Raw genomic sequence first — 26,912 nt, 5'->3', positions numbered from 1 at the left:
ACGATTATCATTAGTTATTTAAATAGTTCTTAAAAGCTCAGTCTCCCTTCCCCAACTAGTCATAGTGCTGGGGGAGAACAGGTTCTTGCCTCGCGCAGGAAAGAATTCAAGAGCGAGGTGTGGTAAAGTGAACGCACGTTTATTTAGAGAGAGACACGCTCCACAGACAGAGTGCAGTCTGCCTCACTCAGAAGGGAAAACGGCTTAGGAGATACACGCTCCATAGGCAAAACGTGGGCCGTCTCAGAAGGCAAGAGACAGAGCAAGAACTACTACGAGGTGTGGGGTCGTTAGCTTTTATGGGCTCAGTAATTTCTTAGGCTAAGGAGCAGGAGGATTATTCCAGCTAATTTGGGGAAGGGGGGTAGGATTTCCAGGATTTCCACCCCCCCCAACTTTTTCACCTTTTAAGGTCAGCCTAGGAGCTCTCATGGCACCTGTGGGTGCACCATGAGGCTCAAGGTCTACTGGAAGTCGAATCTTCTGCCATCTTGGTTCTAACCAGTTTGTCCTGTCCTCCATGGCTGTGTCCTTCCTTTGATGGCTATGCCCTGCCCCCTCTCCTCTCACTTCAATAGGACAAGAGCTACATTTTATATTTGTATGGCTGCCTCTTGAACAACCTGGTCAGAAGTCTAAAATTAAAGTGTTGGCAGAGCCACTTCCCTCCTGGGGGCTCTGGAAGAGAACTCGTTCCTTTTCCAACTTCTAGAGGCCATCCCCATTCCTAGGCTCATGGCCCCGTCCCTCATCTTCGAAGTGCGTCATTCCAACCTCTGCTTCCTCCATCTCACTTCTGTTTCTTACTTTGATTCTCCCACCTCCCTCTTGTAAGGACCCTTACGGTTACACTGGGCCCACCTAGATGATCCAGGATAATTTCCCCCATCTCGAGATCCTTAATCACATCTGTGAAATCCACTTAGGCACGTAAAAACCTGCCGAAGTGTTTTTCAACGTGACTGTACCTTTTCAGAGTCCCAGCAGCAATGTGAGAGTTTCCATTTCAGTTGTATTTTTAACATTGTCACCTGCTTGCTTTGGTTCCTGTGGCAGACATGCTTTCCCACACAGCATCTTTTTGCCTAACCCCCATTGTCAACAGAGCCTTAATTTTTAAAATTAAAAAAAAAATTATTGAAGTATAGTTGATTTACAATGTTGTGTTAGTTTCTGGTAGACAGCAGTGATTTAGTTACACACACACATATATATATATTATTTTTCATATTCTCTTTCATTATAGGTTATTACAAGATATTGAATGTAGTTCCCTGTGCTGTGCAGTAGGACCTTGTTTATCCTTTTTTATATATATAGTAGTTTATATCTGCTAATCCCAAATTCCTAATTTATCCTTCCCCTCCTTCCCCTTTGGTAACCATGAATTTGTTTTCTATGTCTGTGAGTCTCTTTCTGTTTTGTAAATAAATTCATTTGGATCAGAGAAGCCCACCTTTTAAGCACCATTCCTGCCTTGTGTGTCCAGCAGACCTGCTGGACACCCATTCTGTTCTCTGTAACCGTGCTCCTTAAATGTATATGCAGTGAGCCAGCTGAGGATTATTAAAATGCAGGCTGACTCGGGAGGTCTGGGGTGGGACCTGAGACTCCGCAGGCCCCTGGGGGAGGCCAGTGCTGCTGGCTTATGGAGCACATCCTGAATAGCACGGCCCTGTGGCTGAGGTCGTCAGACTTGGCCAGATGTTGGACTCACCTAGGGAAGGGGACACTAGGAAAAACCCTGATGCCGAGGTCTCTCACTCTTGGAGAGTTTAATTAGCATGGTGTATGCCTGGGCATCAGGGTGTTTCAAAGCTCCCCAAGTGGTCTTAACCCTCAGCTAAGTTTAAAGGCCACTGCTCTATGGCCTTTCAAAAACATTTAATACTGGCTCAGAAATCACTTCTGCAAAAAACTTTAATTGGAAGATAATTTTCTGGGCTTGGGCTGGCCTTCTCAGTCATGAATAATTAACATTGGTTCAACACTTTGCAGGAAGATTTTGTAGTTATTATTAAATCCCAGCATGTGTGGGACATTAGACCATAGAATGCCTCAAGTCCCTTCCAAATCTGAGGGAAGAAACTATTGCCCTAATTCAACATCTGTGATTCAGAGGTGTACTCCTTTGGCAGTACATTCATTTGACCACCAGGTGGTAATGGAGTAACATGATACCACAAAGTCCCCAGAAAGTTGAGCCGAAAGTGACCTGTACTTAAGGCCATAACACTTTCAGAACAGGTGAAGTTCTCAACCCTGAGGGGCAATTGATCACAGACTCCTTTGAGACTCTGACAGCTGTAGACAAATGTACACCCACACACATGAATGCAGTTTTCAGCAGTTCACAGACAAAAATTAAACCGTGGACAGCCAAGACCAAAGGTGAGTTATCCCCCAATACCCACATGAATTGTTTGGGGCCTGACCACTCCCACCTCCATCTTTCTCAGCACCTGACCTTACCTCCTGCTTCATGGAGAAAACAGAAAAAATCTGGCCCCAAATCTACCAATTTACCTAATCAGCTCCCACCTTCCTTCCCGTCACAAGAAACAGGGTGTCTTTTCTTTTCACTGAAGGTTAAATCCACCAGTGTTCCTGATCCATTCACCTGGCCTCCGTCAAGTTCACGGTCCCTCCATTGTATGCACTTATATATTTCCTTGTGCTATTTTAAAAATAACTCACTTCTCTCAATACAAAAGCAGTATATGTACTGACAAGACAATTCTTGGACTGAGGAGCAGTAGCCTCGTCTCCACTACAGAAACTTTGAACAGATTAAAACATTCACTGCACATCTGAAATGAAATTTATTTTTTGGGTGTGTCTAACATGGCATGTATGATCATTTTATCCTTTGGTGTATATTGGGTTGTTTTGAATTTCTTTTTTATTACTAGCTTGTATTTTATTGGCTCTGATTAACTGAGGGTACCTTTCATCTCTGGGGAATTAGTATTTATTATGCCTATGTTTGAGGTTTTTCTGAATTGTTTCTAAAGTTTCTCCTTTGCTGTTTCCAGTTCCTGATTAAGGAGTAGGAAATCTGTATTCTAGCTTTATTTCTGCCGGGACTAGGTGCCCGACCTGGAGTAAAACACTCGCGCTCTCTAGGTTTCAGTTCTCTTATCAATCAAATGAGGGAGTAGTTGGATTAAGTGCTCTGTTACCTCCGTTCCAGCCCTGTTATCGGATTCTCTACCTTGCTAGGTACTGTCATGCCTTAGCACGTAAAAAACATACCTGAATATGTTAAGATTGAAAGAAAATTCGGGTTGTGAGTAAGATATGTGAAGTACTCCACACAGGACTTGGCATTCAAGGCAAGAAACAAATATCAAAGTTAAAAAAGTTGCGGGGGGGGGTGACCAAAAAGGGTTAATGAAATAATGTTTCAGCAGTGATTACGTCATTTTGGAGGGGTGGTTGAAAACCAGGACTCTGCCATCTGGTGGAAAATTTCCTCAGGGCAGGTAAAAGGGCTGCTTCCTCTGATCGCTAACTGGGATAAGGCATCTTCAGCAAGCAACCTGCACTGGGCGTGGGAGGGGTCGACTCCTTACAGCGTTCGCAGCAGTCCTTTAGGGACATAATTAGGTGGGTCTAAGTGCCCAATGAGACCAAGGGTTTGCTTTGGTAAGTAGGGCGCGAGGACCAAGTAATATGACCTCGTGCTAAAGAACATTAGTAGAAAGGACACGGTGGGGATTGAGAGGACGAAGAGCCCGCATTCCTTGCGTTCTTAGGACACTCCCGGGAGGAGGTCGGTGGGTGGGGCAGAGATGCTCTCTCGGAGAGTGGGGCCCGAACTGTCTGTCTACACAGACACTTGATTCTTCTAACCAGAGAAACTTCGATTAAAACGAACGTCAAGATGATCTCAAGCCTGTTGAGGAGTAACAGAAAAGACTCCTGCGGGAGGAGGGAAGAACACTGAGCGTGGGCAGCTCGCTTGATGAGCTAAGTAACAGCGAGAACTAACCACCTCCCTCGGCTGCCCGGCCTGCCCGCCCAACAGGTGCTCAAGTCCCTGCGCGGAGGAGGGGCTGGGCAGGTGGAGTGCGGCCTCCCCGCCAACCAGCGACGTAGGAAGCTCTCCGGAGACATTCATTGGCTCGACTGCCCTCCACAGTCCTGGATCCAGAGCTGCTATTGGCTGAGGGGTTGCCGTGGCGACGGACCGCGCACAGGCGCAGTGCGCGTCGCTGGAGGCCTGCTGACTGCTAGGCAACGGGAAACATTCCCGGCTTGGCGACAACTTTCTGCTCCCGGACTCGCCTTCGCTCTGTCTCTGCGGCGGTGGCTGCTCTCCCCTGACTAGGTGAGTCTTCGGGAATGGCTCGGGGGGCCTGAGCTCCGACTTCTCGGCCAGAGTCTCAGCGCGGCTTCTGGAGCACATAAGGAAAGGCTCAGAGACATAGAGAAAGTCAGTGGAAAGGCATTTTGGCGATTATCAGCCTAGCGTTTTAGAGGAAAGTGAGGACTAGATGTCAAGGGGCTTGTCGGAGATGTCACACGAACTGCTCACACATGGACCTGCGCTGTCAGTATGGTAGCCACTAACCTGGATTGAGGTGTGCCCTGAAGGTGAAATACTGTGTTTTTGACGATGTAGTTAACAAAAAATAAACTATCGCATTAATAAATTTTATACTGACTCCATGTCGAAGTGACACTATTTTGGATAAGTTAAAATTATTCAGTTAATTACTCAAAATAATTTCACCTGTTCCCTCTTTTTGTGTGTACATGCGGTTACTTGAAAATTTGAAATTGCACAGGAGGTATGCCTTACGTTTTAACTGGCCAGCACAGATCTAGACTAAAACCTGGACCTGCTGACACCTGGCTCAAGACCTCATGTGTTGTAATACTGTTTAAAGGAAAGTATTTCCATCCGTCTGGTGGGGCTGGAGGGTGAGTGGTGGTGAGGGTCCAAGACCACTCCAAAAGGCTCGTAGTTCTAGTGTTCTAGGGCCTTGGTACTCAAAGGTTATGAATCGGAGTCTGCATTTTCATAAGCTCCTCAAATGATTCTCATGCACATAAAAGCTCCAGAAACACTGTTTTGATTTAGCCCTCAACTCCTATGTTTGTTTGTTTGTTTCCTTTATTTGGTTTTGCTGAGTACCTAGGCTGTGTGATTCAGATTGCCTGGTTAGAACTACCTGCATTTTGAACAGCCTCCCACCCTGGAGATACTTGGCATATTCAAGTGTGAGAAACATTGATCTCAGTATAATTGTATTTCTCTTCATCCTTCCAAATCTGGACCAGTGTGGTCCCCAAATCAGAGACAGCTGCAGCAGCTTCCAGGAGCTTTAGCTAGACATGCAAATTCCTGGGTCCTATGCCAGCTACAGAGCTTCTAGAAGGCCAAGCATAGTTCCTAATTTTCATTCCTCTGGTTCAAGTCCTCAGTTTGGGAAGAATGGGGTAACTTTGATGGGTTTTATTTGAGGATAAGCAAGTTCAGCTCTCCCTGGTTCTTAAAACCCCTCCACTTGACCCCACTTCCCCAGTTCTTTTGCTGTACTTTTTATTTTTTCTTTTGTTGACCCTAAGCTCTCCAGGAGTGAGGATGGCTTTTCGTGCCTCAGAGAATGACTTGGACCTGAAAAACATTGAAGAGCTGATGGAAAACCCGAGGCTTACAAGACTGAATAGTATAAAAGCAAAGGGAAGGCTGAGCTTTGCAACACCCACAGAAAATGAAGAGGACACACAGTTCCTGACATTTAAGCACACTACAAGAGCTCAGGAGAGGACAAGAAAACGACAGGAGCCAATAAAACTAGAGCCTCTGGTAAGTTCGAAAACCAGCATTTTAGCCACTTTTGGCTACCAAAGAGGTTGAAAAATTGCTTTGGGAGATGGAAGTAATTTCTCGACTCTTAATTAGCAGAGAAGGAATGAAAACCTGAAAGTTAAGACTTGTTTATGAAGCTATAAACACAATTACTTATTCAAAAAATATTGAGTTCCTAAGCACTGTTTGAGGTGGTAGGATGCAGTGGTGAACAACGTTTTCTAGCAGATAAATCCTCTCCAGTATTATGTACAATATACAGCCTTAACTATGCAGGTTGTAAGGCTCTTTTAGGTATTAGGGTACCATTTCATACTGGGAACTTCAGTAAGAGCAAAAGCCATAGCTATATAGTTTTATTAGTTTCAAAGTAAATGCCTAGTGTCCCCCCAAATTTTGTACATGTCTGAAAATCCTTAACTTTTTTTTTACTGAGGTATAGTCAGTTTAGAATGTTGTGTCAATTTCTAGTGTACAGCATAATTCTTCAGTTGTACATGAATATACGTATATTCATTTTCATATTCTTTTTCACTGTAAGCTACTACAAGATATTGAATATAGTTCCCTGTGCTATACAATATAAACTGGTTTATCTGTTCTATATATACCAGTCACTATCTGCAAATCTCACTCTCAGTTTATCCCTTCCCACCTTCCTCTCCTCTGGCAACCACAAGTCTGTAACCTATCTCTGTGAGTCTGTTTCTGTTTTATATATAAGTTCATTTTGTCTTTTTTTTTTTAGATTCCACATATGAGTGATCTTATATGGTATTTTTCTTTCTGTTTCTGGCTTACTTCACTTAGAATGACCTTCTCCAGGGCCATCCATGTTGCTGCAAATGGCATTATTTTATCATTTTTAAGGCTAAATAGTATTCCATTGTATAAATATACCACAACTTCTTTATTCAGTCATCTGTTGATGGACATTTAGGCTGTTTCTATGTCTTGGCTATTGTAAATAGTGCTGCTATGAACATGGGGGTGCAGGTGTCTTTTTGAGTTAAGGCTCCCTTTGGTGAAAATCCTTAATTTTAAGAATCCAAGGGAGGAGGATGTAGTTCAGTGGTAGAGCACATACTTAGCCTGCTCTAGGTTCTGGGTTCAATCCCCAGTATTTCCATTAAAAAAAAAAAAAAAAGAATCCGTTTATGCCCTTGGATAATTATAAATCCATGTACAAGAGCAGTGAAGTAAAAAGTGGAAGTTCTCACTTCCACCCTCAGACATTAAACTGTTGTTAGTGATTGCCTTTCAGGCTATTTTATCTATTTATTCAAATATATATTCAAAAATATGAATATACATATTTTATATATTTATTCAAATGTATATTCAGATATATGTGTGTATGTGTATATAAATATGTATAGCTTTAAAGAAAGAGTGTACACTACATACTGATCTTCTAAGTACTTATTTCTCTTAAACATATATAAATCTTTCCAGTCTGTCTACAGAGGTATCTTTTCTAACAGTCACACTGTATTTTGTTGCCTGGATGTGCTGTACTAGAACACCCATTAATCGGCCTCCTAATGGGAGTTCAGGTTTTTCCCTTTTGCTTTGTTGTCATTTTTATTTTGCTGTTGCAGATGATGCTGCATTGAATGGCCTTGCCTTTGGACATGTAAAGATAGATTTTCAGAATTGGCGTATAGGTCTTTGAATATGTACCTTTTTGATTTTGAAAACTATTGCCCAATTGTGCTGGAAGGTTCGCCTCCCCACCCACAGTGTGTAAGAGGGCCTCCTTACCCGCCTCTTGGCCAACACTGTTGCTGACAGTTCTTTGACTTTTGCTAGATTGATGAGTTAAAATGGCACCACGTTGTTGTTGTGATTTGCATACTATTAATGAAGTTAAGTACCTTTTCATTCATTCATTGGCAGACATGTTACTTACTTTGTGGATTCTGTTCCTAGCCTTTGTCTACTTTGAAATTAGATTAATTTTTCCTATCAGTTTTTGAGGTATTTAAAACCATACACGTGGCTTATGGACATTAACCCTATTCCATCACTTCTCAAATTGAAGTATTGATTCCTTTTGGAGGAGAACATTCTTGAAGGCCCTGTGTGCTAATTTGTTATTTTTATTTTCATGTTACGTTACATGAAAAAAGGTTAACCTAGGAATTAACTAAGCAACCAAGACTGAATCATGAAGACATAGAAAATTTGAACAAACTGATTGCAGTTAAGGAGATTCAAGCAACAATTTAAAAAGTCTCCCAACAAACAGAAGTCCAGAATCAGATGGCTTCACCGGTGAATTTAGCAAACACTGAAGAATTAGTACCAATCCTTCCCAAACTCTTCTGAGAGATAGAAGAGGAGGGAACTCTTTCAAACTCATTTAATAAAGCCAGCATTACCCTGAAGCCAAAACCAGACAAAGACACCACAAGAAGTTTCAGGCCAATATCCCTGACAAACATAGATGCAAAAATCCTCAACAAAATATCAGCAGACAGAATTCAACAGTACATTGCAAGGAGCACACACCATAATCAGGTGGGATTTGTTCCAGGAATGCAAGGATGCTTCAAAATCCACAAATCAATCAACAGATACACCACACTGATGAAACAGAGGATAAAAAAAATCATATGATCATCTCAGTAGATGCAGAAAAAGCTTTTGATAAAAGTCAACATCTATTTATGATAAAAATTCTCAACAAAGTGGACCTAGAGGGAACATACCTCAATGTAATAAAGGCCATATGTGACAAACCCACAGCTAACGTAATACTCAACAGGGAAAAGCTGAAAGCTTTTCCTCTAAGATCAGGACCAAGACAAGAATGCCCACTCTTGTCACTTCTGTTCAACATAGTATTGGAAACCCTAGCCACAGCCTTCAGACAAGAAAAAAGAGAGAAAACCTTTTGTGTGTGTGTGTATGTATATACACACAGACACACACGCATACACATTCTTGATCCATTCATCTACTGGCGGGCTTTTAGGTTGCCTCCACATCTTGACTATTGGAAGTAATGCTGCAGTGAACATAGGATGCATGTATCTTTCCAAATTAATGTTTTCATTTTTCTTCAGATAAATACCCAAAAGTGGAATTGCTGGATCATACAGTAGTTATTTTTAAGATTTTTTGAGGAATCTCCATACTGTTTTCCATAGTGGCTGCCACCAGTCTACATTCCCACCAGCAGCGTTCCCTGTTGTCCACATCTTCAATAAAACTTGTTATTTGTTATCTTGTTGGTAACGGCCATTCTGACAGGTGTGAGGTGGTATCTCGTGGTGGTTTTGATTTGCATTTTCCTGGTAATGAGTGATGTTGAGCATCTTCCATGTGCCTGTTGGCCATCTGTATGTCTTCTTTGGAAAAGTGTCTGTTTAGATCCTCTGCCCATTTTTTAATCAGGTGGTTTGGTTTCTTGGTGGTCTTCAATCCGTTACAGCTATGGTGGGAAGTGATTAATGACTTTCGGGTCAGGTGGGAGGGCTGTGTGATCCTTCCTACAGCAGCTGTTGTCCTGAATGTGGGGGGTGAGTGCTGGACAATCACTGAGAATGTGACTTCATGCCTCTGAGCATCTTCTGTCATAACCTCCCCCTTAGGTGTGCTCCTTGGTACTTAAGGGACACAATTAGTGGAAACCAAGTAGAAAAGTCTTAGTCAAGCAATAAGCCGTGGACAGACAGTAGGATGTGATAAGATCTCTCGTTGGTGGGAGCTGCCATGACGACTGTGGCTTGGATAGGAAGTGAGTCCAGAGAGGTGATCGGTTTCCAACAGGGGGAGAGTTGAAAGGTAGTGAAGAGCAAGACAAGTTCGCGTTAACGTTAGAAAGATTAACATGTCTCTTTATTCCCCACAGCCGGTGCTAAAAGTCTACCAAGATCATAAGGAGCCGGAATACATATATGACCAGAACCGACGCCGATTAATTGCTTCTGGAGTCTTAAAACCTCCAGGAAGCACTGAAGAAAGACGTGCTACCAAATCTCTTGGTCAGTTTCTTGATCATGAAGACTCTGTGAAAAAGAAAAAGCAGGTAGAATATTAAAGTATTTAATTGATGCTTTTAGTTTTAGTTTCATGTCGCGTTGCTAACTTGCCTTTTCACTCACAAGAACAGTGGCAACGTCGTTTTCTATCAGGAAACGTAGTGGATGTAGAGAACACAGTATTTCCCAGTTACTCCTCTTTAAGGAAACCTTGGACAGTAGGATAAAATCGTAAAGGAGAACTTCCAGCGTCTGTACAGTGTCTTCTGATAATCTCTAGCATGTAAAAAGAAAACATGATAGTGTTTTGGATGTTATTATAACTTTAATGAAATTTCCATCACTATTTCTCCAAATCTTTGAAGACCTTGATGAAGGGCAGTAAAATAGAAGTGGAACCAGTTAGAAGGATGACCGATGTCATTGGTGAGAGCTGTAGGCTGGGGATTGCCTTGCAGGGACTAAGTGAATTGGAGCTCTGGGGAGAAATCACTAGGGCCTGGCTTTACATGAATGCCTGGATATAATTAAACAGAAGAACCGAAGTGGGAGGAAATGTGGAGGACACACCTACAATAAAAATACCAACAGAGCTGAGAATTCTCCGAGCTTTTCACTGAGAGGGTCCTTAGAGGCTTGTTAAACATGTCAGTGCTCGTCTGCCTGTCAAGCTTTGGGCCAGAGTGCTAGAAATGACATGTTGAGGACAAGCTCTGTCCTGGAGGACTTTAGGATCCTGAGGTGTGGGCAGATGGACAGCAAACACCCAAGCGCAGTGGGATGTGATAAGAGCTCTCTCATTGGTCATTTAAAGTCCAGAATAGTGGAGAACCGAATAGAAGGGGTGCTTATCCCTGATGGCCAGCAGGGATGGTCAGTGCGAGAAAAGCTGCCCGAGGGAAGGTGCTAAGCTCCGAGGCATGAGTGGAGAGGCAATAAGGCAGATAAGGTGGGGGAGCTGTGGACCTGAGGAGCCAGCTGGAGGGAGGCTCATGTCGGGTTTGGGTGAGATCATTCCGAGAGAACATCGTATGATAAATTGTATGAAATTGTATGGCTTCAGTTAATTTGCTTTCTGTGAAGTAGAAGGAAAGAAGGAGATATTTTAAGTGGGGTCGTGAAAGATCTGCTTGCTCTTTAACTCATTTGGTATAATGTGGGTTTCAAGAGCTTGAATTTAGAGGGGAGATTGCGTGCGCATCTGGGATGAAGGGAGCGGCTGAAAAGGAGTAAGTTATGGGTTATGCTTGGTTGTAGCTGTGATTAAGTGAAGGATTCAACAGAGACTTAGGGATTGAAGGGAAATGTGGAGGAAAAGGGACGTTCCCTTTGAGAGGAGAAGGGGGTTTATTCTGAGAGGAGGGTCGTTTTTCTGGGTATCGATTTCTCAGAATGAGTTTAGAATGGAAATGTAACAATGAGGATTTCCTGGGAGATGAAGAGAGGGAGGGAGGGAAGAAGGAAGGAAGGAAGGAAGAAAGGGAGGGAGGGAAGGAAGAAGGAAGGAAGAAAGGAAGGGAGGGAAGGAAGAAGGAAGGAAGAAAGGAAGGGAGGGAGGGAGGGAAGAAGGAAGGAAGGAAGGAAGGGAGGAAGGAGGCTGAGGGAGGGAGAGAGGAAGTTAGAAACCTTACTTCCAGTAATGAAGGAAGACTGACTTATCAGTTGAGCTGGGCGTCCACCACAGGGAAGTACACAGGTGATCTACACCTTACGATTAAATGCTTCCCTCATTTCCCTCCCCTCCAACCCCTGCAGAAGCCGAACGTATGTGACTGTTTAAGTTGAGTCACATCTTCCCACTGAGTTACAGAATTAGAAATAAGATGAAAGTACATCGGCCTGTTGTTGAAGAACTCTCACCCAGAATGCAGCCCAGCTTTTCACGGGATAAAATAAAGGAAATAAATGTACTTCCTGTTAAAGTAGGAATACTTGGGCCTCGTAAGAAAGTTGACTGCAGCTCTTGTTGAAACACTGGGACCAAGCAATGTGTGTTTTCTCTGGTTCTGGCCCCTGGTTTGGCCTCTTCTTTTACATAAGGGAACAGTGTCTTTGCTGCTGTCCCCAGCCAATAAATGAAAGAAACACATTTTATTTTTTGAGTTGGAAGATTTATTTCCTTTAGCTCTGAACTTTCCAGAATTCGTTTCTGAAAGTCTTATTCAACAGAGTATTTAATCGGAAATGGAGGGTAATGACCCTTATGAATCCAAACCCTCTAGGGCAGTCATTGCACAGAGCTTAGGGCAGTAACTCTTATAGAAACAGCAGACCCCGCTAACTGTGCTGATAGGCAGGGAAGATGTCATTTATGGATGTTCCTCAGTTACTCATCAAAGCAGGTCTGCAGTGGTGATTCTGTTGTCTTCAGGCCGGCTACATCTGTTGTGTCAGAGAGACGCAGGGAGGGCCCTTGGGAGTTAACGCCGTGTTTCCTCTAGCACAGTTACCAGCCTCCTCCCCAGGGGGAGAGGATGTGTGTGATGCTGCCCAGAGTCTGTGGGGGAGCAGCGGAGTGTGAGTGGCACTGAGAGCAGACAGTGGGACCCAGGGGTTCCAGCAAAGCTCAAGTGTGTGAACATGGTGGGGACCTAGCCTTGGGGCTCCAGGTGTGGTCCCCGGGCCAGCGGCATCCGCATCTCCTGGAGCAGGTGAGACATGCAGAATCTCAGGCTCCGCCCCAGCCTGACTGACAGAATCTGCATTTTAACCGGATGCCCAGGCGATTCACAGGCACACTTAAGTGTCAGCAGCACTGTCTCCAGAACAGGCAGTTACAAGTGAGTAACATACATGCGTCTCCATGGCTCGTACATACTGATCCCCAGTGCTCAGTACAGCAGCCCCTGCCATTCGCTGAAAACTAGTTTAGTGTGAGTTATGCTGACAGCTGTCCAAGGTGTCACTCACTGAAAAGCATCGAGGTTGTCAGAACCAAGTGAGGGAGTTGAGGGGCGAGGCCAGAGTCAGGGGAGGTGCAGAGCAACTGAGCAAGGAGGGTGGCGGCCCCCCCACAGGCACCAGGGGGCTGGTAATATTTGATGTAATGAAGACTGAGTGGAGGGAGAGGAGGAGGCGTGGGAGGCACCACTGGGAGTGGGGGTGGGCAGGGGTGCTGAGAAGGAATATGTCCGTGCCCAACAAGGGTGTGAAAATTTTCAGTTCAGAAGTGCTTGCCTTTGAGGCCTAGACATCTCGGGCAGTGTGGTCATTAGTCCTAGGGGTTATTATTTTGTCTCTTACACCTAGCTCCTTTTTCCCCCCAAAAAAACTCATTTTTCACAAAATTGACTTTGTTTCGATCCAGTGGCCTACTGCTGAGACATTCTTACCCTCTCCGTCTAAACTGCCACGTACCAGCATTGGCAGAAGAGGCCTTTATGAGACCAGTGCCTCAGCTTACCCTGAGTACCACTTCCACGACCGGGAGGAAGTCATTAAAGCCAACATTCAAAATCCCTTGCAAATCATTAAAATAATACGTGAAAATGAGCACATCGGCTTTCTTTACATGATCTCTGCGGTGCCAAGATCGTCCATTGAATATGACACGTATAACCTGAAGTGAGTTCTCGTTTACGAAGCAATTTATTCAACAGTGAAAGTTACAAATAGGATCGCAAATGTTATCCATAATTACTATGAGTATTAATGATAAATATGATAAAATATAATTTGGGGTGTTATCCAATGACAAATGAATCTTAATCACAACGGTTTTGTGTATTTTTTTGTTTATCTTTATTTATAGACATTTTATGAAGTAGTACACTGTGGTGCTTCTTATATGTTTATATTATGCAATGTCATTTATTTTTAATAAGTATTACGAACATGTTTTGGACATCTCAGTGATCACTGAGAAAAGAAGATGGCAAGGTATAAAAGATGATGCATAATTTTTTTACATATCATTTCAGCTTTCCTTAGATTAGAAATAAGGGTTTTTTAAACAATTAAATGAGTGATTACTTAGGTTATATATATAGATTAATAATACGCATATGCATATACACGCACTCACATATACTCTCTGTTGTTGGTAAAAATACATTCGTTGTTGAAATAACTTGAAGAGTCGCCCAAATGTGAGTCTGCCAGTTGCTTTAAGGTTCAGCACAACAGGTGGTCAGACTTAGAGATGAGACTGACTTTCCTCTAGGGCTGCTCCGCTGGGTTGACTACAGGTGTTAAGACGGTCTTTTCTTGAAGGTGATTGCAGTTGAGCTTTGCCACCAAATTCTCTGAGCTCCTGTCCCACTTCTCTGCTGTGCAGGAAGACAGAAGTTCCTTCTAGGAATTCTCTTGTTCTCCCTTACTCATTGCTGTAGTTTTGATCGAGTCAGATAACACTGAAAACAGCTCTCTTGCTGGGGAAAAATGAGGAGAGAAGAAAAACCTTTGAAGCAAAGATGTAAATGATAGATCTGAAAGAGCTTAACACGAGTGGAAAATCGTTTCTAGAAGGAACAGAGATGCTTAGGGAAATCCAACCATTCAGCAGAATGTACTGAGCACCCACTCTGTAGCATGAGTGCTTCTAGGTGCTAGAAATGTATTAGTTAAAATTTTTAATTAAAATTGCTGCCCTCGGGGAGCTTACATTTTAGCAGAGGGAGACGATAATAAATACAATACGGAAGTAAGTTATATGGAGTGTGCTAGGTATTACAGGAGAAGTAGGAGTGGAACAAAAGGGGTTGGGAGGGGTGGGAAAGCGGTGGTGTATAAACTGGGGTGGTCAAGGTGAGCCCCGCTGAGAAGCTGGCGTTGGGGCAGAGACTTGAAGGAGGAGTGAACTGCATGCTGATGGGGAGAGGGCAGAAGAGCATTCCAGACAGCAGGGACGTGAACACGAACACCCCAAGACAGGGACACACCGGGCATGTTCAAGAAGCCAACAGGAGGCGGGTGTGACTGCTATAGAGTGACTGAGAGGACAGGCCATGGCGGGCCTCACCAACTGTCATAAAAACATGAACGTTTAGTGTGAGAAAAACGGAGAACCAAGGAAGGATTTTGAACAGAGAAATGCCGGGATCTGTATGACATTCGGAAGAGGACCTCTCTGGTTGCTGTGTAGAGACTTTTGAGGAGCAACATTGGAATGGGAAGATCAGTGAGAAGCCCGTTCAGGTGAGAGGTGGACCAGGTGGTGGTGGTGGAGGTGGTGAGAAGAGGGTCAGATCCTGGAAATAATTTGGAGGCTAAGCCAACGGGATGTTTTTATGGATTGGATACGAGATGGACAGCCAGAGAGGTGCCCAGGATGACTTCAAGGATCCATTTGACTGAGCAAGAGGAAGGGTGGAGTTCCTATTAACTAAGGTACAGAAGGTTGGATGGAACATTCTTCAGGGAAAAACACAAGTTTGGATTTAGACATACTACCTTGGGGATGCTGAAGACAGAGGAGAAGCAGGGTGGCAGATGAAGGGAGAATTGAGATCAAGGGTGAGCTTTTTGTTTTGTTTTGTTTTTTGTTTTTTTTAAGATGAGACGAATAGCTTGTGTTACTTTGTTTCTGTTTTTTTTTATTGAGGTATAGTCGGTTTAGAATGTTGTGTCAATTTCTGGTGTACAGCACAATTCTTCAGCCATACATGAACATACATATATTCATTTTCATATTCTTTTTCACTGTAAGCTACTGCAAGATACTGAATATATTTCCCTGTGCTATACAGTATAAACTTGTTTATCTATGTTATATGTATCAGTCAGTATCTGCAAATCTCGAACTCCCAGCTTATCCCTGCCCACCCCCTTCCCCCACTGGTAACCATAAGTGTGTTTTCTATGTCTGTGAGTCTGTTTCTGTTTTGTGAATAAGTTCATTTGTCTTTTTTCAATCTAGGTTTTGATTCTGACCTTATCTAGTTCATATTTTCTTGCTTTAATCTTTCTCATAATTCTGTCAAACTGGGTAGTGTAAAGCTCTTTTACACTATTATTGAATAGTTTCCAAAGAGTCAGTGATAAATAAAAACTTATTTCCAGGTAGCTTCCCTATAGGGCTATTATGTTTTAAAATCCATAATTGTTTTTGTAAAAAAAAAAAATCACATAACTGAAACCATCCAGCATATTGCCAAAAATGTGAAAGCCTTAAGAGCTATCGTAAGTCCAACTGGGGTTAAAAAATTAGCTCCCCTTTCTTTTCTTGAATAATTTATTCAGTCTAAAGGCAGTTGTTAAGATTTTTTAAACTTTAAAATATTTGTTTCCCAGAAACGTTTTATCTTTTTGAAACAAAAAAGTAATGCAATTGCTTAATTTTGTAGTGAATATTGTATTCACTTGCCCCAATTTTTGTTTGTTCATAGGGTTGTAAATTACGAGAACATTAATAAAAATGACTACTATACTATTAGCAAAAAGGCAGTAACTCATGTTCATAATGACGACGTTGAATTTATTGAAACTGGTCGATGGGAACAGGAATACCTGTATCACAGAGAACTCACTAAGATTCCCATATTCTCACTTTTCCGGAAATGGAAGGCTTTTAACGTGTGGAAGAAGAATGTCCGTTCCAAAAAAATCACCGAATGTCGAAAATCTCTACAAAAAGATTTGTTCATTGTTAATCATGTACGTATTTATTAATCCTATTTTAAAAGAATTATTCACAGAAGAACAAAGTGTTGCTATAAACTCCCTGAAATAGAATAATTCACCTTTTAAGAGAATTCACAGTTTTTATCCTGTCTGCCATTTAAGATTCTGGGCAGTCTAGTGTGTTTCTACATTTTAACTAGGGTTGCAAAATATAAAAGTATAACAAGATTGTTGCACAGGTCCCCTTAAATTAGAAGCAGCCTGAGAGGTTTGGATTTATGACCCTCTTTATTGTTGATCAGAAAAGTTGTATATCCTTTTTTTTTTTTAATGGAGGTACTGGGGATTGAACCCAGGACCTCGTGTGTGCTAAGTGTGCACTCTACCACTGAGCTGTTCCCATTCCCCTGTGCATCCTTTTGAACAGAGCAGTCTGGCAACTCCTATTACTTCTTCTCATCTCTGAGACACTCTGGACTTTATAGTCCAAAATAATTTGGGGGCTTTTTTTCATGGACCAGTACCTCCCAACATATCATATGTTTTCCTCTCTGCTGTGGATTCCAACAGTAGGGAAATTTTTACTCTTTGGAGGAGGGGGTAATCATGGAAAAAGGACTGTCGAAGGGTGTGTGGCCATATTTAAAATCTGTGCCCACTCCTTGCATTTCCACTTTCAGTAGAAGTTTTCTCCTTGGCTCCTGGGAATCAACTGCCATCACCATTCTTGTCAGAGTTCTCAGCTGTCTTATTTTTATGACACTGAGTCACCACCCTCTCAAATCAGAAGCCTCAAGTTTGCTTTTTACTGATCATTTCCTTCACTTTGCATATGGTAATCTGAAAGATCATTATCAAGACATCAGTCGTATCATAAAAAGCACATTGAAGGAACACGGCTAGCATAGATATGAGTGCAAGGCAGGTGTGTAAGGTGCACCACCTCAGGCCCTCCATTCCATCAGGCATTCTGAGCTGCAGGAACCATTCTCATCCTTCCCGGTATCAAACTCAACCCCTAGACCTCTGACTTCATTCAGGGTCTGTCAATCATTTGAACCTACTTTACTACCTTTTTACTGCTCCTCATCTTTTATCGTGTCTTGGACAGGATACAGTTTACAAATTTATTACTAGGTAAGTAAAATAGTTCTCCCTGCATTAGTCTCTGAAATTCCCTCTGTCCATTCTCAACACTTGTTCTCTCATGTGCTGGGAGCCGCCATTCTCTCTGCCTGCCATCCATCCCGGTAGTCCTTTGGCCTTGACAACATCTTCTCTTTAATGCAGCCCTAAGAGACCAGAAAGTTCTCATCATTTTAATCACATACATAGTCTGCTATATATATATATATATAGAATATATATAAATTTTAAATGTATAAATATATATATAAGTAGTTTATGTATGTTCTAGGTAGCAATACAGTTGACTTTGGTGTATTGAACTTGTTTCCTGCAACCTTGTAGAATTTATCGTGGACTCTGGCAGTGTGGTTGTTGTGCATGTGTTTGTGTATTCCTTAGGATAATCTACGAACAAGAATATGCCATCAGCAAGTAGGTGCAGATACGGTGTTACTCCTCCTTTATCATCTGGATGACCCTTGTTTAATTTTCTTGCCTAAGTCCCCCGGCTAGAACCCTCTGAACGGAAGGTACAAGAGCAGAAATCCTTGCCTTGTTCCTGATTTGAGTGGGAAAGCTTTCAGTCCTTCACATTAAAGTCTGACGTGAAGAGGAGGTTGCTTTCTGTTCCTAGTTTGTTGAATGTTCTTATCACAAAGCCACGATGAGTCTGTCAGATGCTTGTTCTGCATCTGTTTACATCATCATGCGTCTCTTCATGGGGGACTCTGCTGATTAGAACTTCCCTTTATCTGTACTTAGAATAAATAATTAAAGCACTGTTTCATGTCAGTCTGAATGGCTATTGCTTGTCCTGTTTTGGAAACTCCTAGAAAAGAGTCCAAGAGTGTGCTGTATATAAAACTTAAGCCAGGGTCACATATGAATAAAGTTAACTTTCTTATATAATGTAACGGCGCCTCCATTGATTAGATTGAGAAGCAAGGGTGACTGGCCTTGGAACGTGTGCTTTGAAAACCAACACCTAGGACTCCGATTTGTGACGGTGGCATAGAGGAAGACGAAGTTAGTATTACGTGGCGTAATTCCACAAATACTTCCCACTCATTCTCCCAGCCCACGTTGCAAGATAGGTTCTTAATAGTGACCAGATTTTCTTTCCAGATCGTAGCCTCTTAGCTTAATAGACGGGCCCCTCCATTACATGGTGACTGGACATTGTAAAGTTCTAAGCTAACACTGAGAATCAGTAGCTTTAGCCAAACCTAGTGAAATTTAAGATACTGTCCAATCCTCTGTTACTTGCCCTCCGTTTCATAGCTAAAAGACATGTATTCAAAAGGAAAAGAAAGGGTTCAGACAAATTAAATCTGATCAGGGAATACTTGTAGAGCAAAATTTCAGAAGTGTCCTTTTTCAATGTATGCACTTTGTAGTAGTAACTGGAGTTGACATAAAGAGCTGTTCATTTCCCTTAATTGCCATTCTTGCTTTCCAAATATTTTTATACTTGAAAAAGAAGGGTTTGAGCTTTTTTTTTTTTAACTAAATAATGATAAATTTCTATTTTCATTCAGAATTTGCGACCGGCTCTTCTCAAAATAAATGAATTATGTTATCATTTGAGTTTTATGGGACTTTGTTATATTGAAAAGTGTCACACCTACACCCTGGAAGAATTTAAAACCGCACAAGTCCTAAAGCTGGAAGAGGTGAGGACTCTTGTGTGTAAGTTTCAAGATTTGTTTCCTGTTAATACTTTGATGGCACTATTGATACATATTCGCCAATGTCTAGGTGACAGAGCGTCTAGAAGAATTTCGAAACGAGGCCAAAGATGTGGTGAGGAAGGCCTGTCGAGTTGCTCTGCGTGCTGCAGGATTTGTTCCTGACGACTGTGCACGTGAATATGCTGAGGGTATGAAGGGGGCAGAACTTCAGTAGATCTGAAGTGGTGGCTTTCTGAAACAGGAACTCTTGGTCATGCTACTTTCCTGAAGTTTAAATCTTGACCCTAGGTTTCAATTCTTCTGAACTTGCACTTGATGGATGACAGGTCCGATGTGCATCGTAGAGGGAGGAAAAAACAGTAAACACCGCATCTTCCCTGCATTATCCCTGCTTGTGTATAGTATTTCTCAGCTGCTTACAGAACCTTTCTCTCATGTGCATTCTACAGTGAACTCAGGGCCTCTCTGTTTAAACATAAGTCCAACCCACTGGTACAGACGGTAGTTTTGTTAAAATTAAGGGGCTGGATGGAGCTCAGGATTGGCCCCAGCTGCAGGATATCTGAAGGATAACATTTTGCAGGCTGAAAAGGAGGGTAAATGTGTTCCTAGAAAGAGGTGGCATGCGACAAAGATCAGATCCTCTTAAAGAGGATGTTAATAAGCTGTCTAGTCTGCAGTTGAGTTGAAATGCTTTGATGTGGAATTCTTGGGGATAACTGGCCTGTTTCCTGGAGTTTGAAATATCTCCTAAACCAAAGCGTTTAGTCATTTTTGAATTTTACTTGTCTCTTGAGCCATATTAAAAGGAACGGGGTTTTTACACAAGAGTTCTTATCTCTGTGCCTTCTGTTGCTCTTAGGTTATGGTAAAATACCAGGGAGTGGAAGTCTCATTGAGTTTTCTGCTCCTGGAGACACAGAGAAAATGACGTACACGGAACAGGCCAGCAAAAGGCACCACTGCCTGCGGCTGACATGGTAAGGGGTGATTCTTTCTTTCAAGAAAAACCAGAGCATTCATCCTTCTCACGTTTCGTTACAAGTTAGAGGCTTCATCACAGGATTCGCTAATAGTGACGAGGGATGTGGGGGACGCTGGAACCTGAATGCAGGCCCCAGAAGCCCACCCCTCCAGCTACCACCGGGGGGGGGGGGGCATGTCCAAGGCCAAGAGCGCCTCTCTGATCACCAAGCTTTGTTTCCCTCTAGCCCAGCCGGGAGCACAGGGCAGGCTGTAGTAAGGAGAAGTCAGGCCCAGAGATTCGTGGGCCTGGAGGACCTGTTCCGCCTGTTTGGTCCCTAAAGAACTACAGGCAGCCGCGTGGCCACAAAAGTTCTACTCACTTCAAGAGGTGGGTTTTGCCACCAGGAGACTGGAGAGGAGAGTCTGCCTTCCATGACCACCCCTCCAGGGGACCTCCACCTGCCTACCCAGCTGGATCTTGCAGTTGTTCCAGAGTTTGGATTTCACATCATTCTGAAAACTCAATCACTGCAAATCACTCTTGCACACAGAATCAGCAAATACTACCTGAAAAGTTGTATGTGACTATAAAACACTGGTGATTGTGACTCCATGCCAACTTAGTCCAGTTTTCACAACTGTCTATTGAATAAATTTTAATTGTGCCCCAGTTTATATGCGAGATCATCTGATAATAATGTTTATATTGCAACAGAAGGCAGTGAAGCGGTCCCTGAGGCCACCATCATAGGCTAGAGGCCTCTGTGTAAGCAGAATAAAGTCATTCCAGATGCCTTGCTTACTCCGTCTGCATTCTAAGCACTCAAGTAGGAAAACAGAAAATTTTCATCTTGGGGTCAGCGGTTGCTGTCAAACAGCATTTATTCAATGGGAGTGATTTCATACCTTTACCATTAGAATTTATGTATTTACTGATTTATTCTTTAAACATCTTTTTAAAGAATCGTATGACCCTTTTGGCTAGATAAGTTATGTGCTTTTTTCATAACAACTGTATTGCTCATTAAATATCCTATTAAATGGTTAGAACACCCAGCTAAAACGATGATGTATATTTGAGTATATTTGTGTTTTAAAATGAAGGTTGTCCAAGAACAACTCTCCCGGACAGTAAGTCTCTGATCTGTAATATAAATGGAAATTCAAAGAGAAACTAGGATATGTGAAAATTCAAATGCTTTCGAGTTGCTTTCAAAAATATGTAGTGATTATAGAAAACTGAAGCTGTATTTTTTTTTCTTTTCAAGCTTTATCCGTCTAAACGACTATCTAATTGAGAACACAATGCACGTGTTAACGGTGAATTCTGCCAGCTCTCTTTTGAACTACCTCACTGACAAGCTAAAACGAACACCGTCAGCAGATACCATTCAGAAATGGATTACAGAAGAGAAACTTGAGGTCGCTGATAAAAAGGTATATTGAGACACAATTAAGAAAACTCGTGGGTCCGCCTTTATTGAGGAGTGCTGACTGTGCACTATGAACGATGCTGTTTTCTGAGGACTGGAAAAGCAGGAGAAATGCTTAGAGGGTTCTGCAGTGTAATCAGAGTCTACCACACACCTGAAATAGCAGAAGGGAAAGCAGCATGTCAGCAAGTCTCTGAAAACAGAGGAAGCATCCACCATCCTGAATGAATCCTGCGGTCTCTCTCGTAGGCATTTGCTAAAGGTTACTCATGTGTTCACTCAACAAACGTTCCTTAAGTATCTGCTGTGTACCAATCCCTGTGCTGGGTGTTGGGTATATGGTGACGAAGAGCGTAGAATACTTGCCCCCAAGAAGCGTATAGTTTGGGGGCCACCGTGGGCATGAACTGGCAGAGAGAAGCAGGGAAGGTGGTATAAATGAGAGAGCGTAACAGTGGTTTAGAGGCGTGAAGAAGCCAGGCCCTCGGGAGGATGTTGATCTTAGAAACACAGAGTAACCTGAGACTCTGAGTTTGAAATGAAATAGTACAAATTTGACCGGTTTTTCTATTGACTGTATCGTGTGTTTGTGTTTTAACGTTATCAGTCTTGTCTCTAGACGTTACTGATAGGTTTTTTCCAGTTTGTCGTTCGCCTTTCCACTTTGATGCTAGTGTTTTCACACGTAGAGAAGTCTGTTACACTGTTGGCTGGTCTTTCAATCTTTGCCTTTACTTTGCATTTTCACGGTAATAGTCTTTGAAAGACATGCCGATGCTGCAAAATCAGCTACTTGTGTGAGCTGAAGTTCACGTGCACTTTGTAGCACAGGTGTTCGTGTTTCATACCTCGGGACTTACAACACTGCACGTGTGCTTGTTGCAGGGGCCCCCTGTGTTGGAGAGACAGGAAGAGGACGAGTCCCTCATCCCCATGTTTCTCACGGAGCTGATTTTGACCGTCCGGTCGCTGTTCTTCGAGCCTTCTCTGGAAGACTTTCTGGTATGTGCTTTGCTCAGACAGCATTCACGTGTAAGTACCTTTCCGGAAAACAAACCTACTGTTCTACTGTCAAATGGTTGGCAGGATCGCTGCTGTCCTTTCTTCAAAATGATCGTAAGAGAAAGAGCACTGTCCTGTGCACAGCAGGACTTCCATGTGAAAAGTCTCCGAACGTTTAGCGCATTTTCTTTACTGGGAGACGGACTGGGGGCTGGGTGGGGTACACCATCAAAAGAGCACACCCTACACAAAATTTGGAATTGACTCTCGGCACCCCTCCCATAAGAATTCAAGAAATCACTCTGTTGTAGATACCACGTTTGAAATTTTTTTAAGTGTGTTGCGTGTAAGAGAATTTTGTGGTTTTAGTTGTCTGTTGCTGTTTAGCAAATTATCTCAAATTTGGCGGCTTAAAACAACAGCCATTTATTACCTCGGTGTCTGTGGGTCAGGAATTTAGTGCCTCTCCAGCCTGCCCTTCAGGGATTGGCTGGGCTGAAGTATCCTCAGAGGCTCGACTGGAGAAGGATCTACTTTTAAGCTACCCCAGGTTGTTGAAAAAGCTCATCTCTTATGGCACACAGAACTGTATTCAATATCTTGCAATAACCTATAATGAAAAAAATATGAAAATGAATACATGTACGTATGTGTATGACCAAGACATTATACTGTGCACCAGAAATGGACACAACGTTGTAAACTGACAATACTTGGTTAAAAAGAAAAAAAAAGTTCATCTCTAAGCAGCTATAGGACTGAAGTCCCCAGTTTCTTGAGGGAAGTCAGCTAGGGACCACACTTAGATCCTAGAAACCACCCGCAGTTCCTTCCACGCGACCAGTTCTGTGCGTGGTCTGCAGTGTGGTGTTGGCTTCTCTACAACCAGCTGGAGAATCTCCTTTGAGAAGGGCCCCATCCCTCTTTTCAGGACTTTCACTTCATTCTGTCGGGTCTACCCTGGATAATCACCTTTCTGATTAACTCAAAGTCAGCTTAATTGCATCTGCAAAATCCCTTCAGTTTTCCATACAGTGTAACCTTTCATGGGTGCGGCATCCCATAAATTTATAGGACTCCCCCCCCATACTCAAGAGGAGGGGAGTAGACAAGGCATGGAAACCAGGGAGCGGGAATCCTGGGAGCCACCTTACAATTCTACCTTCCCCATTTGGGCCCAGGTGTAGATTAATAAACCAACCAGAGTCTGTATCTCCTGCTGTTACCTGGTGTACCGTGGCACAAAAGCACTAGAAATCAGAATGTCTAGATTCTATTCTTGGCGTTACGATTAATAAGCTCCCTGGCATTTGGAAAACCACTCATCTCTGGGGTTCGGTTTATGCATCTGTAAGAAGAGGAGACAGATGAGTTTTAAGGTTGCTTCCTCCTCCAGTGGTCTGTGGTTCTGTAATTTATCAGGTAACCAGGCTACTTTAGGATATTTACAAGGACAAGCAGACTGCTGAGATCCCTGTGGTTGGAACCACACTCAGGAGAAACACTGGGCTCTTGGGTCCCTTCTGGGCCAGAAGACTCATGACCTTCACATGGAATGCAAGTGACACCAGAGGGCTCTCTTCAGCGAGCCGCTGGCTTTTCTCCTTAAGCCCCAAGTGCCTTGAGAACCTTGACACTGCCTGTATTTCCTGTTGTGGGGACCCTATACTCCACATGGGTATCTTTAATTCCTACACATGCAGTTGTGGGTCCAGCATGTTCGTGTGCTCACACGTAAGATTTTACTTCATGTAGCCCCAAAATAGCCAGTGGCAGTATAAACAGGACTATCATGAACTTTCTATTTTTTTCTCACTAATTTTTTGGTCAGTAGTCTTGACACGTATCGTCATCTAGTTGTTTCAAACACACACGCACCTATAAAGCTTAGTCTGAAGGAAAGTGACATGCCCAAGTCTTAACGTCTGACGTTGTCCTTGCTCGGGTTAACTGTGGCTTCCTAGTGCTGGATCCAGCATACATTTTTCAGTTCTTTTCCTTCCCGCTGTGTTGGGCAGACAGACCTGTTGCACCTGACTCTACTTACCCCTCCCACTCTGGAAATAGACCCCTCCTGGGTTTAATTTCTCTTGGTTTTACTCCTGTGCCAACTTTCTTTTCCTCTCAGTCCTCTTTCTCAGAGCTTCTTTTTTTGTCTGACCTTTGCCTGCAGTGACCCTGAAGGGCTCCGTCCCCTCCACATCCTGTTTATTTTCCCGGGTGTCTGTGCCCATGGCTCTTAACTGCCATTTCTAGAGTGGTGACATTAAGCATGTATTTCCATCCAGTACTTTTCTTCAAAGCTCCGGACTCAGAGCCATCTGGAAATCTCCACGTTGAGCTCCAAGTCACCAAAATAAATTGAATTTACCAACTTCTTCCAAAACTTACTCCTCCTTCCATCCGTATCCCTATTTCAATGAAAGGCAGTATCCAGATGCGCAAGCCAGCAATCTGGGAGCCATCCTAAATCCTCCCGCACCTTTTTGACATCAAGTCAGAGTCCTGTGTGTTGATCTTCGTTCCACCTCCCCTCAACGGGAACCTCATCACCTCTCACCGGGGCTGCTGGAGTAGTCTCTTCTGACCAGCCCGCCCGCCTCTCAACCTTCTGGTCCATTTTCTCCATTGCTGACTGTTTAGGAGTATTTCATAGGCAAATCTGATCATGCCACTTAAAATTAAATTTCCCTATTGCCTATAGTAGCATTTTCAAAGGATACTCTGTGAAATGTTTGACAGGCATTCTAGCAGAAAAGGGTTAGTGATAAGCATTTGCATATTAACAAATATGGGAAATCCTTTTTTTTTTAGCAGATCCAGAGAAGAGTCCTGTTTAACTTTGTTTAACCTAAGGTTTCTTGCCAAACTTACCTGACATTGGGACCCTTTGAACTCAGGGTAATCCCTGGTCACAATCTGGGTGTGGACTACAGGCTAAGACTGGAACCCAGCGTCACTCATGAGGCCTTTCTTGAGGGGACCGACTGCACTGTGACTGCATGTCTCCCACTGGCACTTAGGCTCCAGCGCCCAGACCTGCTGGCCGCCTCGGGCCTCTCACACACAGTGACTCACAAGGACTGTACTCCTGTCTTGTACACTTGACAAGCTCCTGCTCATCTTCTAAGACGCATCTCGAGAAGTACTTTTTCTTTGTATCATTAATATCATTTACATCATATGTTTATTGTAAGTTATGAACTGATTCATGTCCATTGAAGAGGACTTGAAAAACCCAGAAAAAAGATTGTTAAATCATCTTTAATCCCATGTGCCAGAAATGGAAATAACCTTTAAACATTTTTATATGTTTTTTCCAATCATGTTTTAAGTACATACTGATAAACCAGCGTACCTAACTCTACCATGAGATTTTGCGTGTACATTTTTAACATGGGATATTATGCACCATTTTTATCCTCCTCTCTTCTTTAACTTAACATTATATGATAAGCTTTCTCCCATGTGATTAATCAATCTTCAGAGACACCATTTTGATGCGGTGCCTAATTTTTAGTCATATAAATATACCCTAACTTAACCATCATTCTATTTTTGAACACTAAAGGATTTATTTAATTCGTTTTTATTAAAAGTAATGCTGCAGGGATTGTCCTGGCACTTGAATCATTGTTTACATGTCTAGTTTCTTCTCTTAGGATAGATACATAGAATGAAAATTATTGCTCAAAGAATATGAACGTTTAACCCCCACTTTAAACTTTCCCTGATTCTCTTAGGCAGACTTCGGCCCACCTTCCCTATGACTTTTCTGTGTTTTGTTCATATTTCAAATATAGAACTCATCTTAATGTGTTGTAATTTTTTGCTCATCTGCCTCTCTATTAGAAAACCTATTTTCCGAAGACAAGGGCTGTGTCTTCTGATTTGTCATATACTCAGAATCAACACAGTGTCTAGCATGGTTGAATGAGTTTTTCTTACTTATTTTAGCATTTCAGAAAATTCAAAAATATTTGTGAATATAAGCATAGACATGTTTACATGTATGCTTATGCTTCTTTCTCCAACAGGATGGTATATCGGGTGCAATTAATCACTTCCAGAACACCGTGTTATCAGTTCCTAATCTCGTGCCCGATACGTATTTTGATGCTTTTACCAGCCCTTACATTAACAACAAGCTGGAAGAGAAAACTTGTGGATCTGGTCCAAGCTTAGCAGCAGTGTTTGACGATGATAAGAATTTTCACACAATTATCTTTCAAATAAAGGTAAATTTTCTTTCACTGAAACTATTTTTTCTAATTTCAATTTTGAAGAAACGGAGTAATATATTTTCTTCTTGTCTTATCTT

The 26,912-nt window shown here is 42.5% G+C and overlaps 1 protein-coding gene across 1 annotated transcript in view; it reads left to right on the top strand.

The window, feature by feature from the left end:
• The first annotated feature begins 4,109 nt into the window (after positions 1-4,109).
• The window catches only part of DNAH6 (dynein axonemal heavy chain 6), a 150,304-nt gene continuing 127,501 nt past the window's right edge, over positions 4,110-26,912 (top strand). The window contains exons 1-11 of the mRNA XM_031441370.2: positions 4,110-4,333; positions 5,578-5,818; positions 9,681-9,857; positions 13,118-13,374; positions 16,137-16,404; positions 19,038-19,172; positions 19,258-19,378; positions 20,053-20,170; positions 21,425-21,593; positions 22,475-22,591; positions 26,629-26,829. Coding sequence (XP_031297230.2) covers positions 5,594-5,818; positions 9,681-9,857; positions 13,118-13,374; positions 16,137-16,404; positions 19,038-19,172; positions 19,258-19,378; positions 20,053-20,170; positions 21,425-21,593; positions 22,475-22,591; positions 26,629-26,829 — 1,788 coding nt within the window. The 5' untranslated portion in view covers positions 4,110-4,333; positions 5,578-5,593. The remainder of the gene's footprint in view (positions 4,334-5,577; positions 5,819-9,680; positions 9,858-13,117; positions 13,375-16,136; positions 16,405-19,037; positions 19,173-19,257; positions 19,379-20,052; positions 20,171-21,424; positions 21,594-22,474; positions 22,592-26,628; positions 26,830-26,912) is intronic.

Source organism: Camelus dromedarius, chromosome 33, assembly GCF_036321535.1.
Source record: "Camelus dromedarius isolate mCamDro1 chromosome 33, mCamDro1.pat, whole genome shotgun sequence".
Classification (NCBI taxonomy): Eukaryota; Metazoa; Chordata; class Mammalia; order Artiodactyla; family Camelidae; genus Camelus; species Camelus dromedarius.
Note: the sequence above shows the minus strand (reverse complement) of the source record. Positions and strands in the feature narration are given on the sequence as shown.